At 44.0% G+C, this 16,663-nt stretch overlaps 2 protein-coding genes across 7 annotated transcripts in view; both read left to right on the top strand.

Moving 5' to 3' along the window:
- The window catches only part of kiaa0825 (KIAA0825 ortholog), a 148,335-nt gene extending 145,977 nt beyond the window's left edge, over positions 1-2,358 (top strand). For both annotated transcript variants that reach the window (XM_029762151.1, XM_029762150.1), the window contains one exon: positions 2,170-2,358. In XM_029762151.1, coding sequence (XP_029618011.1) covers positions 2,170-2,302 — 133 coding nt within the window. In that variant the 3' untranslated portion in view covers positions 2,303-2,358. The remainder of the gene's footprint in view (positions 1-2,169) is intronic.
- Positions 2,359-5,839: 3,481 nt separating this feature from the next.
- Positions 5,840-16,663, top strand: part of arb2a (ARB2 cotranscriptional regulator A) — a 198,225-nt gene continuing 187,401 nt past the window's right edge. For 4 of the 5 annotated variants that reach the window (XM_029762143.1, XM_029762146.1, XM_029762147.1 and 1 more), the window contains exons 1-4: positions 5,840-5,959; positions 6,657-6,797; positions 10,032-10,133; positions 12,783-12,883. In XM_029762143.1, coding sequence (XP_029618003.1) covers positions 6,746-6,797; positions 10,032-10,133; positions 12,783-12,883 — 255 coding nt within the window. In that variant the 5' untranslated portion in view covers positions 5,840-5,959; positions 6,657-6,745. The other variant, XM_029762144.1, reaches the window with a different exon arrangement.

Below are 16,663 nucleotides of genomic sequence, written 5' to 3'. Positions count from 1 at the left end.
CGCTCTCTCTCTCTCTCTCTCTCTCTCTCTCTCTCCTCTTGTAAATTTGCACTTAACACCTTCCTGCAGAAAGGCTTCTCATTCATCAACTCTGTTTGTCCCAGTGACAAGCGGAGCGCTTCCTGAATATCAATATCAGCTAAGACAATGCGTCGCTTCGCTCAGCCAGTAACCTTCAGCTAAATGTCATTCTGCTTAATCCTATTTGAAAATTAAACATTGAAAAACCTTTAGCGTTTCTTCCTGCCTTCCTCCCCTACTCACTCCCTCTATCCCTCCCTCCCTCCTCCCATGGTTCATTTTGCACGTCTGTGACATTTGTAAATATTATGTTTTTCATGTTCCCATTATTTGTTTTGGGGGGGGTTCAAATCATGGCTGACTATAGGATGATAAAGCGACGTGATTGGATTTTTATTGAACTGTGTAGTGTAATAGTCATGAGGTATAGCTGTTGCTCCTCTCTCCTACTCCCCACCCCATCATTTCTACTCTAGTGTCGGTGTGTGGTGGCTTCAGGAAGGTATAGAGTTGTCATAAGGAGAGGCTGACTTAACTAACCCCCCCCTCTCTCTCTCCTCTCCTCTCCACCCCTCACCCTCCCCCTCGTTGGTCTGTCTATCAGGTGACAGTCCGCTGGCTCGATGATAGAGAGAGGGAGAGATGGAGAGGGAGAGGAGACTGAGGAAAAGAGGCCGTGGAGAAGAGAGCAGACATGTGCGATGGGCCCCATGCATCAAATGCACATATTTACATAAACAAATCCTCCCCGTATAGGCGGTAATTACCACGGTGACAGTGCGGGAGAGGAAGAGAAAGAGGATGTCTGATTCGGCCGGATACACACAATGACTGAGGCAGAAACTCCATCAAAGCGCTCGCATGGAGGAGCCCGCTCTTTTGTATGCATGGAATGCGTCACATAGTCAAAGCTCTCCCTCTCACACATATACAATACGTCTACCTTCCCCCGTTTGAAGATATGGTGAATATATAGGCGAGGGAGGTGGGGGGGGGGTCAATAAAAGGAGACAGAGATTGCAATGAAAATGCAATCATTTACAGTTCGATAGAGTTCTCTTTAGATAGGACGACATGACTCGACCTTCCGCTCATTCTCTCTCCATATAGATATTAACATTTGATTGACCACAGTCACAGCTCAAAGGGCCGGCTTTCTCTCGAGGGAGAAAAGTAGTGGAAAAAGAGAGAAGAGGGTGAAGAGGGACAGGGAAAGGTAAAGGAGTTGGGCACCTTAAAGGGATAGTTTGGGATTTTGGCAATGAGGCCCTGTATCTACTTCCCCAGAGCCAGATGAAATCGTGGATACCATTTGTATGTCTCTGTGTCCAGTATGAAGGAAGTTAAGAGGTAGTTTCGCAAGACCATGCTAACGCTACAGTAGCTATCAACTTCCTTCAAACTGCACGCACAGACATCAAAATGGTCTCCTCGAGTTCCTCTGACTCTGGGGAAGAAGATCAAGGGCTTCATTGCCACAATCCTGATCTATCCGTTTAAGTGTAAACCCAGTCCGACACTGATCATACCTGTCCCTTATGAGTTGTCCACTGTGCTGTGATACTGTGCTTCCCACTAGAGGGTCAGGAGTTGTTTGCTGTGAGATAAGCAGTTGAAGTGAACCACCAGTGTATGTGCACTCCCCATCAATATTTCAACATTGTCAGAGAGAAAGCTTCGGTTTTTCTTCCTCATTTTCCACCGTGTTGATGTTTCCTAGATCCTCTTTTGGGAGCAGTCCTCTCACGCTTGTATGTAAAACATAGAGTTCTATACACAGGCTGACAGTGAGAGCTCCGAATCTGACATATTGTACACTCCGAAATACCAAGGCTCATTCCCATATGGAAACTTCACAGTGTACATCTTGGTTTTTATACCAACATTGTACATCTGCGAGAGTGCACTGTGTGCACGTGGTGTGGGCATAGGAGTATTCTCCACTTGATCTCTGTGCTGAACCTGGCAGAATCTGAGGGAGAAGTATGTGTGTGTGCGTGTGTGTGTTTGTGTGTGTCTCTGTCTCTGTCTTTGCCTTTCTTTGTCAGACAGAGCTGTGATATGTGTGTGTTATAGATGATAGAAAACTCTGGTAACTAACTAAGCACTGTGTATATGTCTGTCTGTCTGTCTGTATGTGTGTTCCAGGTGGGAGATGCAGGATGGTGCAGCTCTGGAAGATGAAGAGAAGCCTCTGGTGGAGGAGCTGCAGAAAGCCTACTTCAACCAGAGCCCTGGATCCCAAGGCCCCCCCCGGAGTCACCCAGGCAGCCCAGGATGAACAGCATGCAGCAGCAAACATCATCAATTAAATCTGCTGCGCTCCTTCCTCCAAAAGCCCTTTGTGTTAAACGAGAAACATTGTAACGTCTGTGCAGTACGGCTTAGGGAGAAGCTGTGTGTGTGTGTGTGTGTGTGTGTGTGTGTGTGTGTGTGTGTGTGTGTGTGTGTGTGTGTGTGTGTGTGTGTGTGTGTGTGTGTGTGTGTGTGTGTGTGTGTGTGTGTGTGTGTGTGTGCGTGCGTGCGTGCGTGCGTGTGTACGTGCGTGGGGGGATTGGGTACGTTACTTTGTAAATGTTATCCGTTACTAGTTACCTGTCCAAAGTTGTAATCAGTAATGCAACTTTTGTATTACCCAAACTCAGTAACGTAATCTGATTCATTTCAGTTGCTTTTGGATTACTTTCCATGTAGCCCTTTACACTCATACCCGTACAGGGAGTGACAATTGCAGATTTTTAACAAGTGCCTAAATTGGTTTGTAATGGCTGTACAGTAACATGCTATACATGATGTCAGAGCTCTGGATCTGGCGCAGTATGGGGTTTGACTGACAGCTGTTCTGAATTTGAGCGTCGCGCATGACAAGACGTTTGCCCCATCCCTCCCAGTAATTGGGTACATTTTGCAAAGTTTTTGTTGCCTGAGTGAGGGAAATGCTGTAAATGAAGACGTCTCGATGTATTGTGAAAGATGAGACGTTGAGGATTTATAATAGATACCGCTTTGATGTCATATAAGCACTTCACATTTCCATATCATAAAACTCATGTCATACACAGTATCAGTGTTTATGATCCCCACGTTTGATGTACAGTTGGAAGATGACATGGCGTCACACCCTGGGTCGTTCTGAACAGAATGAGCCTATGTTTGTTTATTGTGAAGAACATTTGCCCCGGAACACGCACCTAAATGCACTCACGACTCCTTTCTATGCGCACCAAAATTACGATATTTTTCTCTGAATTACCCTGTGAAAGCCCAACACTGTAATATCGTATTTTATAACTTAGCTAGTCATGTTGGCGATAGAACAAAAGTAAATGCAGGCAGATCACCCGTGATACAAGTCAGTATTCGACATCCATCCATGTCTGAGGACGTAGGGAGATGATGTGGAGACCGGCCACTAGGCGCATCAGTCAGTGCTTGGTGTTGACAGGCATGATGGATGGGTGTAAGCATCTGCCTCTGCTTCGAAAGGTTGCATGTTTGAATCCAGCGATAACCCTAACCCTAAAAGGTTTGTTTTAAGCCTATCCCAAACATTAACCCTTACCTTAACCATTCTGAGTTAATGCCTAACCTTAAGAATTCAGATGAATGCCTAAACTTAACCTTGGAACGATACAGAGAAGTCACCAAAACACTTCGAAATGTTATGTTTGAGAAACATGGATGAACGTTTGATTCTGACGTGAGACTGTGAGAGCTTGTTGGCGATTGTGTGACGGCGGAGATGCTGGGTTGGGTTGGAAATGAAACTCTAGGTCCTCAACGGCACAGCTAGGAGAGCTAAAAAAATATAGAACTTATAGTTGAAGACTCTTCTTTGAGTCTAAAAGTGCATTGAAATTGCTTAGGGAATTGGGCACACTTTGGAGAGGTGTGTGTCCACTTGGAGGCATCAGTTAGTCCTCTCACTCAAACCCTTGTAATGTTTTGTCTTATGTTGCACCTACCCCACATTTTCCAGGAATAGTCTTATTACTGAATGTATCCAGAGTATTTTCAGATTTCGTTATCAACAAATGCAACAAAATACAGTAAGTGTAAAATGTACATAAAATCAATAGTGTAATATTCGGATTCAGTCTTGTGTCAGGTGAACTTTAGTCTAATAATTTCCCCATAATATCCTAAACTGTTCCCTTTCAATTGCTACCATGCTGATGCATAATATGTGTTTCATATTTCTTCTGTAAGTAACATTTCAGTATAGCCCAATCCATGTAGGCCAATTCCCATGAGTGTGAAGGGAGGCATTAGAAGAAGACAAAAAGGATCCATCAAATGCATTTGGTGTGCCATTGTAGTGACCTCTGACTTGTGGTCAGCCTCCCTCAGGTGGATCAAACTTAATCTTGTGTACTTTTTTCAATGCTGAATTGAATGTCATTGAGAAAAGAGAAAGGTGTCGTCATGTATTTTCTGAATTTAAAAGTAATCCAAGAAGTAATCATGTCGTTTTTCAAAAGTATCCGGAATCTGATCACAATTTATTTGGGGTATCATTACTGATTGCAGTTAGTTAAAAAAGAATGACATGTAACAGATTGCATGTAATCGGTTACTTCCAAACCCTGGGTGTGTGTATATGCATGTGTGCTCGCCTGTGTGTGTGCGCGTGTGTGTGTGGGCTTGCCTGCGTGTGTGTGCGTACTTGCATGAATGATTTCATCTATGTGTACCCAGAGACACACTCTCTTCTCCTTGTTTGTTATCACTGGGATTTCATATTTTTGGTGCACATCCACGGGACAGGTTTCTGGATTGGAGGCAGAGTTTGTTTGCTTGAGAATATGTTTATCCGGGGACTATGTGATCACTGAAGTTGAAGAAGCTTGTGTAAAGGCATTGGTGTCAGCATATTTTTTCCCCAGTTCACAAAAAAAGTCACTTCAAATCCCCCGATTTAGAGGAAAAGATGTGTTATGATTACACAATGTCACCAGAATGTGTCCCACCATATAACACCAGCCAGACATTTGTACGCTGAGAGAATAGTTTGTTATTTGTGATTTATGATACTTTTTGTTTCCAGGTTTTCTGTATTTTCTTATTCATGAGATGAGACAGAATCTACCAGAATTAAACATGAAAATAATAAATAATATATTTTCTTCATGATTTCATCACATTACATTGCTATTTATTCCGCTGTACATACATAGCGTGTCAACTAGACAGATATGTTGCTGTTTTTCCTAGTTTCATTCAAATGTGTGATCAGTAGGATACATACAGTATATGAACTACTAGTAGAATACTTATACTAGCAACAACAAAATGCTCTCAAACTATTATTTTGCTTCATCTGAAAAACTGTGCTGCTTACATTTAATATAATATAACGATAAGCAAATCATTATTTTCATATTGGTGTAGAAATGTATTAAGCCACTGCTCCTGTAAGATTGTAGGGTTTACATAATGGGCTTCTCTCCTCTATTCTCAGGACAGAATGGAAGCTTTGATTTGGTTGTGTCTACACAGGAGGGAATTCCAAAGAAGAGCTTATTCTAATGTTTCGGAGGAGAATATGCTTCTCCAGGAGTTAGGACTCTTTGATATCCCTGAGCAAATGTAAGGACACATATTTATTCGGGCAGTAAACCTATCCTGCCTTTGGGATATAATGTTTATTTTGGAGGATTAAAACTGCTTATACTTTTGAAAACATTGTTGTAGGGATGTGGTGGTGGTGGTGGTGGTGGAGGGGGGGGCATAGGATGAGAAAATCGAATGTGATTATTCCAGTGTGAACCATGGTGGGTGAAACAAGCGTGGAGCTGTCCCTTTAAATATTCCTTCCAGACGGTTGTCTCGGTAACCCGGAAGCTTCCAATTCTGAGATTCCTTCCTGTTTTTGTACATTTTAAGGAAGCAGGGGATGCTGGCTTATTGTTATTTTGGATATTCGCTTGTAGTGGTGGTATGTGTTTGAAGCTAAATGCATGACTAAAATAAAGTAGTATTTCACTGGCGTTTACGTCTGCCATGCACACGTGTGAAACGAATGCTTCTCTCTTGGACGTGCCTTCACTGGCATGAATGCACTCTCAGTCCCTAGCATTTGGTTGTTATTTTATGCATGAATACATCTGGGTTGCCTGTGTCTGTCTTTTGACCTAGACAGTCGCTCGCCCTGCGCTGTATAAATTGTAACATACGCGTTTTGATATGGCAGTGTTTGTTGTTACTTCAGCTAGCTAAGGTGGCTAGCTAGTTAACTTAGTTGCACACTTCTGCATGTGTATTGTTTAGCTAGCTAAATAGTCTACATTACCTAGCCACATTAAATTAGGCTATGCAATAACTACACGGTAGTCGTTATGTTACCGCACAATGCAGTGTGGTTACAACAGTGGTGCCAAGAAATGCCAGACATGAAATTGTAAGGGGAAGTGGTTTTCTCTGTGTGCCTTGCTAACTAACGTTACTCAAGATGGATACAATGCCTTGTGCATACCTGTGTGAAATCATTCCTTGTTACTATTACTAGAAATGAATGTGCTGCCTTCACTATAATGTACCTCCCTCTACCATACAAACAATGTCGTTGTTAAAGTACATTGTAACTAACTACTGTTCTACAAACAATCAATAATTTTCTATTCCCTTCCATGTAGAGTAACGCTAACCAGCAGTGATCCACAAGAAGAGAAGCTCCATGCTTGCTTGACCCTGTACTTTTATACTGTTCATTTTGTGGATAACTATGGCCCAGATTCCCGGTCAAGAGAATAAAGAGAAAACTACTGCCCTGAAAGGTGAGCAACTAGGTAACTGGTATTTCCTTCCTTGTGCAGATGAGTTTGGGTTTGTGTATAGTACCCTGAAAATATTGTATTTTGCTGTGCACACTCGCAGCTCGAAAGTAATTGATAAACGAGCAAACTTGTATTCATTGGTGTCCAAGGTAATGTGTGTTTTCGGGGCGAATGGAGACTTGTGAAAAGTGCAAGTTGTGGAGGTGGGTTCATCGTAACTATCTTCAGCACGCTCCTACTGTCTGTCAACATTTGTTTGCAGAGGGGACTTAGTCTATTAGAGTAGGAAGGACTTTAGTATGATCCTGCTAAAGGGAGAAATGTGCTTGCCCTCTTAGGCTGAAGCCTATAGGTTTGAGATTTTCTCCTCTCAACAACCACTTTGTCTTTCCACAGTTTTTAGTAAAGATGGGACATAGCCATGTTTGAATTGACTGGTTAAGCCTAGGCCTATTAAGGATGCTTTTCCCTATAAAGGCTGAACACCAACTATTTATATGGAACAGATCGGGAGACTATTGAAGGGGCAATTTGTAGTTCAAACAATAACAAAGCAGGAACACACCTCAGTTTTGTTAAACAGCTGAGGGATGGGGCTGGAGTATTGTAACCACTCTTAGGGCCCTATAAAGTCTGCATTGTGAAGAACGCGGACGGAATCACGGAATTCAACAATATTCAAAAATCTGTTCTACGTCGTAGGAACACGAGATTTATTGAACTTATACTGAACAAAAATACAAACGCAACATATAAAGTGTTGGTTTTATGAGATAAAATAAAATATCCCAGAAATGTTCTGTAAGCACAAAAAGTTTATTTCTGTGTGTGTGCGCGCCTGCATGTCTACACTTTCTGTAGCCGTTAGCAATGATGCTAATTGTAACCTTCTGGTTATATTTTAACTACCAAGTAGCGTATGCCTACCTGGCAGAATGATATAATGATTATTTGCATCAATCCAGTGGCCATTTGTTTTGCAAACTCTGCAATTTTATGAGCGCTGCAGAAACACCACTAATCAAAAACAATGGCAGTAAAAGGGTAACTACACCCCAAAATCCAAATGTGTTCGATTTATTTTCCAGATCTCAAAGTGGTCTCCTGATGTGGTTTAAGCATTTTTATGGACTTAGAACATCCAATTTTGTTGTTTTTCTATTAAATAAGTATGATTTTGAGAGCCCCGCCCCCTCCCCTCCCAAAAATGTGGAAAACATAAACCTGGAAAACAAGAAAGGAGAAAACGGTATTTGGGAATCAGGCACAAAAAACATCTAATTCATACAGCGCTATGGGTGCAAGGACGTCTCTGATATCAAAATGATGGTTTTAACCATGTTTTGAGGCTATACGGTGTTTGTTTACGTTTCATTGTTAACAAACAATAATGGAGTAAACAAGATTATATTTTGGGTTCTGATGGGGTAACACAGTTGAACTAAGCTCATGAGGCATAAGTTATATTATTCGAAGGGTATTGCTAATGTAAAAGTCCAAAAAGCTATGTAGCAATCAGTGTTTTTTGTTATGACCGCTAACCACGTCCCATAGCCTAGGTTTTGTTTCCTTTTGTAATAGGCCCAATTAGTGATAGTGTATATTATGACGCTATAATGAGAAGAAACACTACTATAGCACAGAATACCTAGCCTTTTTAATGAGTTACATTCTGTTCAACCAAGATGGTCCCGCCAGCAATGTCACAGTATGTTAAGTGACAATCCCTTAAGTATGACAATTGGGTACTTTTTCCACCACGCCGATGCAGTAAAAGACACATCATTTGATTGTGCTTTCCTGTCAATTTTGTAACTTGCTATTTACTAACTGGACTAGCCTATATAGACATTCCCATCAAGAACAGAGCGTTCTTTGTCATGGATGTGTTTTTAGCTGTGCTTGTGTACACCTATATCAACACCCTTTTTTTGGACACGGTCGCCCAACGTCGGTTTAAATAGTTATTTTGTGGTTGTGCCGTGAATCGAAGAGCAGGCAACACTCGGACCAAAACGCAGGCTATGGATAGGTCTAATACAGAAATATCAGTCACCACCATGAATATAGGCAAAATGACATAGACGTCTACACTTTAAGGTTTTATATGGGTTTTGATAACCGGCTACTTCGTCACATTTGCTCTATTTCAATTGAGGACCAGCAGTGGAGGGTTTTCTCCTTAAAAATAATCTTGACCCAAATGGGATTCCAAGTCAAAGCCACCATATGCCAACACCATGGAGTAGATTACTTTAATTGATCACACTACCACTCCAGGCTTGCAGTATGGGTAAATGACTGCTGTTTGACAACACCGCGAGAGTCTTTTGACTTTTACGATGTCTGAATGCAAAGTTACATGTTATATGATCCTCCTAGTCTTTTTCAGTGCATGGATGCGTGTTGAATGGATGAGCAAAACCGTGTCATTTTGTCACGTATGCGAAAACCCTTTTGAACTTTGTATGATGTCAGTAGCCTAGTCAAGGAAGCATCATGCAACAATATATTGGCACACTTCACTTAAACCATGGGTAACAAATATAACAATCTGCTTTAACAATCTGCTTCTGGTGGCCAATTTGACCTGTTGAACAAATGCAATTGGATCGGCTCTACTTTTTAAGGTCACTGCTGGGTTGATTTGTCATTTTGTTACCGGAGAATTATCTGCTCAGCTGGAGGTCCTCAGCATCGTGGGTAATTTGGCCAGGTTGACCTATGAGAAAAGCTAGCAGCTAGCCATTTTAGACTAATGGTTTAAGCCATGGTCTAAGCAAAGGTTCACAAGTATGGCCCCTGGGAGTCCTGGCATCCATAAAAACAAACAAATTAAGCAGCAGATGAGATGAAGCTAGGCCTATATTCTGTATGACTGCCTTTGAGCAACATTTTCGTATTGCGGAATCATTGTGCTAAGTGCGGAAAAACACTGTAAACCTCAATCTCGCAGTGTGATTTAATTTAAAACAACGTGTGTTTATAAGAAGGCAAATGTTTGTAAAGAGTTTATACTGAGCAATACATAAGTAGTTGCCTCCGTATAAGACACATTGTTGAAGAAAAATGTCAAATTAAATCACGCTAACAGATTGAGGTTTATGGTATTTTTTTGTTGCACTTTGCACAATGATTTTGCACCACGAAAAGTCCGCCCACTGTGTTTTAGCACGGCTAAGTGCAAATGTAGCTAATATAGATTTCCTGTGTCCCTCCCCACACCTGACCCAGACCTGTTGTCCAGGATAGACCTGGACGAACTCATGAAGAAGGACGAACCTCCGCTCAATTTCCCCAAGACGCTTGAAGAGTTTGAGTATGCCTTCAACGAGCGTAAGTCATATCATTTATATTCTGTATGTATGGATTATTTCATCCCAGGTGGAGTCCTGGTGTGTTTGGTTCTTAATATTCTCCCAGTGGCCTCTCCCCCTCCTTCTTTCTTTCTTTCTCCTGCACTGCTCTCTCTCTCTCTCTCTCTCTCTGTCACAGTCTCTGCTGACTGTGTGGCTGTACTGTGGCTGAGGACATGTTGTGTACTATACGGCCTGTCAGTAACCTACTCAGCCTTGCGCTCAATCTGACGGAGGATTTGCATAACCTGGCCTAAGAACAGGCCCGGGCTGCCACTTCTGAGGAGCCTGCCTGGGTGTCTTTCTTCACTCTCCTCTCCAAGAATATCATTTCTATTCAAACTAAAGTCCCTCCGGCTCAGCGCTGCCATGACTGTACGGTATTCTTCACTCCAGCGGCAAAGTTAGCCTACGTCTATAGTGTATAAAGAAATGTGACCATGTAATGAAATTAATATATATATATAGGAGGCTGTGTACAGTTGATACAGGTATCTTAATTATAAAGATGATGGCTTCATCACAGTAGCCCTCTGGTTTTTCATTACTGGAAATCCAAGGTTATGTACACCTAATTAAGCTCCAAAATCGAGAACGGCATGCTAATTATGCTAGAAAAGAGGAGAAAAGTTGCGGAAACATAATCCTCTGAGAGGCCGTGTTGTGGAGGCGATGGAGCTGAACTCTCGTATACACACAAGCACGTAGGCACGCACACACACACACACACACACACACACACCGTTGTTTAGTAGATCTCTCCTCTCACCACCGTGAATGTATAATTGATTTCTTCAAGGTACTTTTCCGCGGGCGCCTTTTTAAACCGATACCCCCCCCGTGCCCATCTCTTAGGCACAAGCTAGCTATTAGTTCTCCGTGTTGACAAACTGGCTTTTCGGTGCTAAATGTTGTCTAACAGCTAACGATGAAAGCAAAATGCTGTAATGCCGGGCGAGTAAGCAGTGTAAGATTTATCACACGATAACAGGGTGCAAAGTGGTGCAATTTAGGGAGAGATGAAAATGCTTATGCAGTCTTTTATCTTAACATGATGCTTTTGTTTGGCCGGGGTTTGCCGCTGCGGAATAATTGAGAAAGTATGAGACCCTCCGGCTATTTGGGTTGTATACTTTTGAGTATTTCAGCGTTATGCGTTTTGCAGTCGTTAGAGGTCACAATTAAATTGAACACTGTTTTGCGCTTCGTTATGTTGCAGTGTCAACGGAAGGATAGATGGCCTCATTGTAAACCTCTGTATTTTGGAGGCATTAAACCGACGCAGGGATAATTGTTTAGCTTGAGAAAAGCTACCAGTCTTGAATTGCTCTCTCCCTCATCATATTATTCTCTGCTTGTTCCTCATTTAGCTGTTATTGTAAAATGAACCTGGGCTATGAAAATAAACACAGGTGTTAAAAAGTTCCTCCCTGTAAAGCTCTGAATTTGTGTTTGTATCCCTAGTTTCCACCCAGTGATTCAAACACTTTTGCCGTAATGTAACTCCTAATGCACATACACTTCAGTCAGTCACTCCCCGCTGGCTAGGCCTGGTAGAGAGCGGTGGCATTGGAGTTACCAGGGTCAATGAGAGTGAATGCTGATTGGCTGACATTCAAAGCCCAGCCTCAAAGGCAGTGTGGGGAACAGTTGTGGTGTTCTCTCTCTCTCTCCTCCTCACATCTCAGGTGGATATGGCTACAGACAAATGTGACGAGGCCAGGATGAGGGGAAAAAAAGGGAGAGAGAGATAAAGAAGGAATGAGAAGGAGATTGCGTTTACGCCACACCTGCTGTCTGGGCCTGAGCTGCCAGACGTCCCAGAAGGCCGTTGGACTCGTGACTGGAAAGAGCGCTCCTTGTACCTGCCAGATGGGGGGGAACCGAAGCCACAAACGCTTTTAATTGCGTGAAGAGAGAGAGGCGCAGAAAAGCATGGGGCTCAGTTTGAACGGAAGGTCAAAGCTAGTTTGCTTCTTTTGACAGGGCGGAACTACCTCAGCATGTCCGTACGGCGGTAGAAACCTAACAAGCACCGCTCCACCCCTCACACTACCATCAGCTTTCCTGACATAATTAAGCGGCAGTCGGTTTGAACAGCGTTTAGTTTTCTCTTACTTTCGGAACCTGAGGAATTGGTCCAACGTTCTCCTTCCAGACCCTTCTGCCATGCATGTCCCAACCGCAGTTGAACGCTTATAGTTGAGGTCGTTTCCATTTTGAATGGCCACTGTGATTGATTGATTAATTGATATTCAGCCCGTGAATTTGAAACTGCCTGCTATTTTCTCTGAGGATTTTTCAATTTGTAAGTTATGTTTCAATTTGTTTGCTAGAATGACCCCTACCCTGGAACAAAAATACTTGAGATACTGAAAGAAGTCTCCCCACTAATCCCCCTGGAGAGGGTTTCAATCAGTCTCAATGATTGGCCTCAATTAACATTGTTTCTGTCTGTCCTTCCGTCTTTCTCTCGGTCTATCTTCCTGTCTACCTGTCGGTTTCTGTCTGTATGTCTCTCTGTTTGTCTCTCTGTCGGTCTCTGTCTGTCTTTGTCTGTCTGTATGTCTCTCCGTCTGTCTTTGTCTGTCTGTCTGTGCCTATCTCCCTCTGTCTGTCGGCCTATCAGAGGGCAGGTTGAGGCACACCACGACGGGCGAGGCGTATGTATTCAACGCCCGGGAGGATCTCCACAGGTGGAACCAGAAACGCTACGAGGCCCTGGGAGAGGTAGGTCCTGTTACTGCTCATCCCCGTCTTCATCCCTCTCTAACTCTGTCTATCAATCATCAGGGCATACCTTATATTGTCATTTTCACTTCTGCATTACTATATTCCTTTGTCTTTTGTACTGGAAAATGTCAGTTTTACCATAGGATAGGAAGCTCGTTAAAACAAGATAAAAGAAGAAAAGAATGGATCCCTGAATTTGAGTAAATGAGAGAATAGTTCCCTACCATATTGTATTATTAAGGACAAAACTTGGATGCTGATTTTGTTGTATCTGTGCTCCCAAGATTGAATAACTCTTTCATTTGATTCAGAGCGGTATTGAACACACGCGCACCGCGTGCGCACACACACACACCATGCCACATGACTGTGTGTGTTGTTTTATTCCTCGGAGTTGTCTTCTAAGGGCGTCTATGCATAATGTGTTTGGCTCTGCCTGGCACATCTCTTGAGAGGGATGTGGGCATGGTGGTTGGCAGGACGTGGTGGATCCTCCTTGGCAGCAGTGGTGGACGTCCGTCTTGGTGTGTGTGTTGTGTTTTGAGTGATCAAGCCCTGATTTATAACTGGCTCACTGGTCGTGCTGGTTACACCTTCACATTCAAAACAGCCTTAATCCCACCAGGCCCTCGACACTTTCACTGCTCTATCAGGCGTGTGTGTGTGGTGTGTGTGTGTGTGTGTGTGTGGTGTGTGTGTGTGTGTGTGTGTGTGTGTGTGTGTGTGTGTGTATGTCATACAGCGTTGGTAAGTATGCTGGTATATGGCGACGCTGCTACTCAGAGCTCATATGTCACACAATGTAGGCCTACATACTGTATATCGCCACACCCGCAATAACGTCTGCTAAAGATGTGTAAGTGACCAATACAATTGTATTTGATATCCGTTTGTCAGGATTACCAGCCTGAAGGTTAGGTTAGCCCCTGACAGACGGACTGATGTGTAACGTACACATCACACTGTCACACCTCACCCAAAAGTTCACTTTGCGTTCACTCTGTCTCCACCCATGCAACACGCATGAGCAAAACCCAAACCAATGCTTTTCTTTGGTAAATCTTTTGTTTCATTTGCAAACCCGCTATTTAGCTTTTAATTGTTCCCTACGTTCTTTCAAGTTCAAAGCGAAAGATGGACTCTTTGGTGGGATTTACCTGTGTGTTTCATTTCTAATCCAGGTACGTCCTTTGTGAACTATCTTTTTGTTGAAGGCTCCCTTTCTCCTGCTGGTATCTCGCCAGCATCTGAAACGCTGGAAGCAAACATTCGGTCGTGCGGATTGGAGTAGTCCCGAGAACACAGTCATTTAAACTTCCTGAACTCAGACATCAGGCGCAGACCCAGACGTTTAGTTAATTCGTTAAGGAGCCAATATGGTATTGCCATTCTGTGGTTTAAAAGAGGCGCCGTCTCATTCATTGAGAACGTAAAGGCTTTGCCAATGGTGAAGCTAGCTGTGATAACGAGAAATTGGAGTAGACTTACAGAGAGGTGCGTGGCTATTGTTGGTTAGTACTCCTGTGTGTGTGTGTGTGTGTGTGTGATCAGGCCTGGGTAGTTCAGGGTTTAGAGGTGAACGCAAAAAAATCCGGCAGCTGAGAGCCCTCATTCACAGCAATGGCCCTCCTGAAGCATGCATGCCCTCGATCAACCAACCGCCCTGGAGTGGGTGCACTACCCAATATGCATTGTGCAGGGGTGGAAAGGGAAGCAAGGAGACGCTATGCCCTTCCATGACTGTCCCTGGGGGTGGGGGTGTATGAGCAGGAGGGCGCCCACCCAACCCGCATGGGTGGGGGCTAGCATCATCTCTCTCTCGCTTTCTGTCTCTCCCTCGCTCTCTCTGTCTCTCTGTCTGTGTTTCTCTCTCTCTGTCGCTCTGTGTCTCTCTCTCGCTCCCTCTATCTATCTCTCTCTGTCTCTCTCTGTTGCTCTCTGCCTCTGTGTCTCTCGCTCTCCCTCCCTCCCTCTCTTCTATGGCCCTGCCAGTCTTCAGAGCAGAGCTAGCTATGACAGTGCAGTGCTAGGGAGAAATGGCGGCCACATTGTGAGAGGCATCACAGCACCAGATGTCCAATTTGCACTTCAGCCTCGTCTGAATGGGCGGACGATGCCTCGATGGCCGGCGTAGAGGAAAGATTCGCAGCTGGGGTTGAATGCAGGGGCATTGCATTGTGGGCCCAGATTTTAATAAGTATTCTCATTTTATTTATATATTTTACAGCTCAATGCGAAGATCTTTCCAAGGAGCACAAATCCTTCACTGTAGTCTACATGAACGGGTTTTTATGATGTCCCAGTTTGTGGTGAATTAGCATATTGAATTGAGTTGTTTGAAAACCTCTGAATACCAGCCTCACGAAGCCAATCATTTAAGGTGCTGTTTGTTGAATAAACTGCTATTGTGTCGATCCCTGTGGATACGTGGGTGTGTGTGCGTGCGTGCGTGCATTCGTGTATGTGAACGGCAGAAGCGTCACATCTGTTCTCCCTGTTTGGATAAGACCTTGTGCAGCGATTAAAGGCTGTTTGTTCTGGTATCTGTGTGAGTGGGGTGTGTGAAAGCCCTGGTCTTCTCTGCATGTTGTCAGCCAGATTAAACCTAATGCATCAAAAAGCCTCCATCGGCCAGGGAACAGGGGCAAGAGCATCCCTGCTCTGACATCTCCATTAGTACGACAGGAACCCAGGCAGCATCGCTACGCTACGCAGCGCCAGGCTACGCTACACACGTAGGCACGGCGGGGGACGGTATGCTAGTTATATTCCCATCGTGATTTAGTGCTGTTCGTTGTTTCAAAGGAGATGTATTTTATTTGACCGTTGAGTGAACCACGACCTGGTAGTGAACTGAAGCTAGTTGTAGCCCAGCAGCTATCCCCTTCCCCTCAGCCTCACCCGTTCTGTCCTGGTGTTGATATTGACGGGAAAACAGAGAGAGATGGAGGCATTAACTTACTGCGTGTGGGGGGGGGGGCCCTCTGGGGGCTGCGGGGGAAATTGAAACGCCTGCCTCGTGCTCAGTCAGCCGATCCACGTTCTCCCCCTGTTAATATCTCCCACTATTGTCTTAGCCGAACCCACTACACACACACACACACACACACACACACACACACACACGAATGAGAGATCATTGTTTGATCTGCATCATTGAACGCTATCTAGTACCCCTTGGAGCTGTGTCTGTCTATTTCAGCAAGTGTGTGTGTGTGTGTGTGTGCATGTGCATGCATGCACACTTCTGCAGTTCTTCATAAGCTATTCGTGAGCGTGTGTGTTCCAGGATTACCTTTGAGGTTGTGTGTGTGTGTGTGTGTGTGTGTGTGCATGCGCGCGCGTTCTTGCATGCCTGTGTGTGTAGAATCAGGGTGACCTGGGCCGTGTAGGGCTCAGTGAAAGTGTAATTGTTGCTGTAAGTGATAGTTCCCCCTGATAGATGACAAGCATGATGCCAGGCCCAGATGGAGCTGAATTAAGCTGTTAATAAATGAGGATTTTTCTCCCCACCTCCCTGCATCTGTGGGATGACACACACACACACACACACACACACACACACACACACACACACACACACACACACACAATATTCTAATGAACCTGGGCTCAGCCAGATGGCTGTATTGTGAAGATCTCTCTCTCTTTGTGTGTTTCGCTCTGTCTCTCTCTCTCTCTCTCTCTCTCTCCGCTGTGTGTATCGTTGGCTCATCCCTTTATACAGTAGAGCCAGTTTTGCGAAGACGAGCTCAAACCTAGCAGTGAACACCAGTG

Source organism: Salmo trutta, chromosome 9 (assembly GCF_901001165.1).
Source record: "Salmo trutta chromosome 9, fSalTru1.1, whole genome shotgun sequence".
Taxonomy (NCBI): domain Eukaryota; kingdom Metazoa; phylum Chordata; class Actinopteri; order Salmoniformes; family Salmonidae; genus Salmo; species Salmo trutta.
This window is presented reverse-complemented; position numbering and strand designations above follow the sequence as displayed.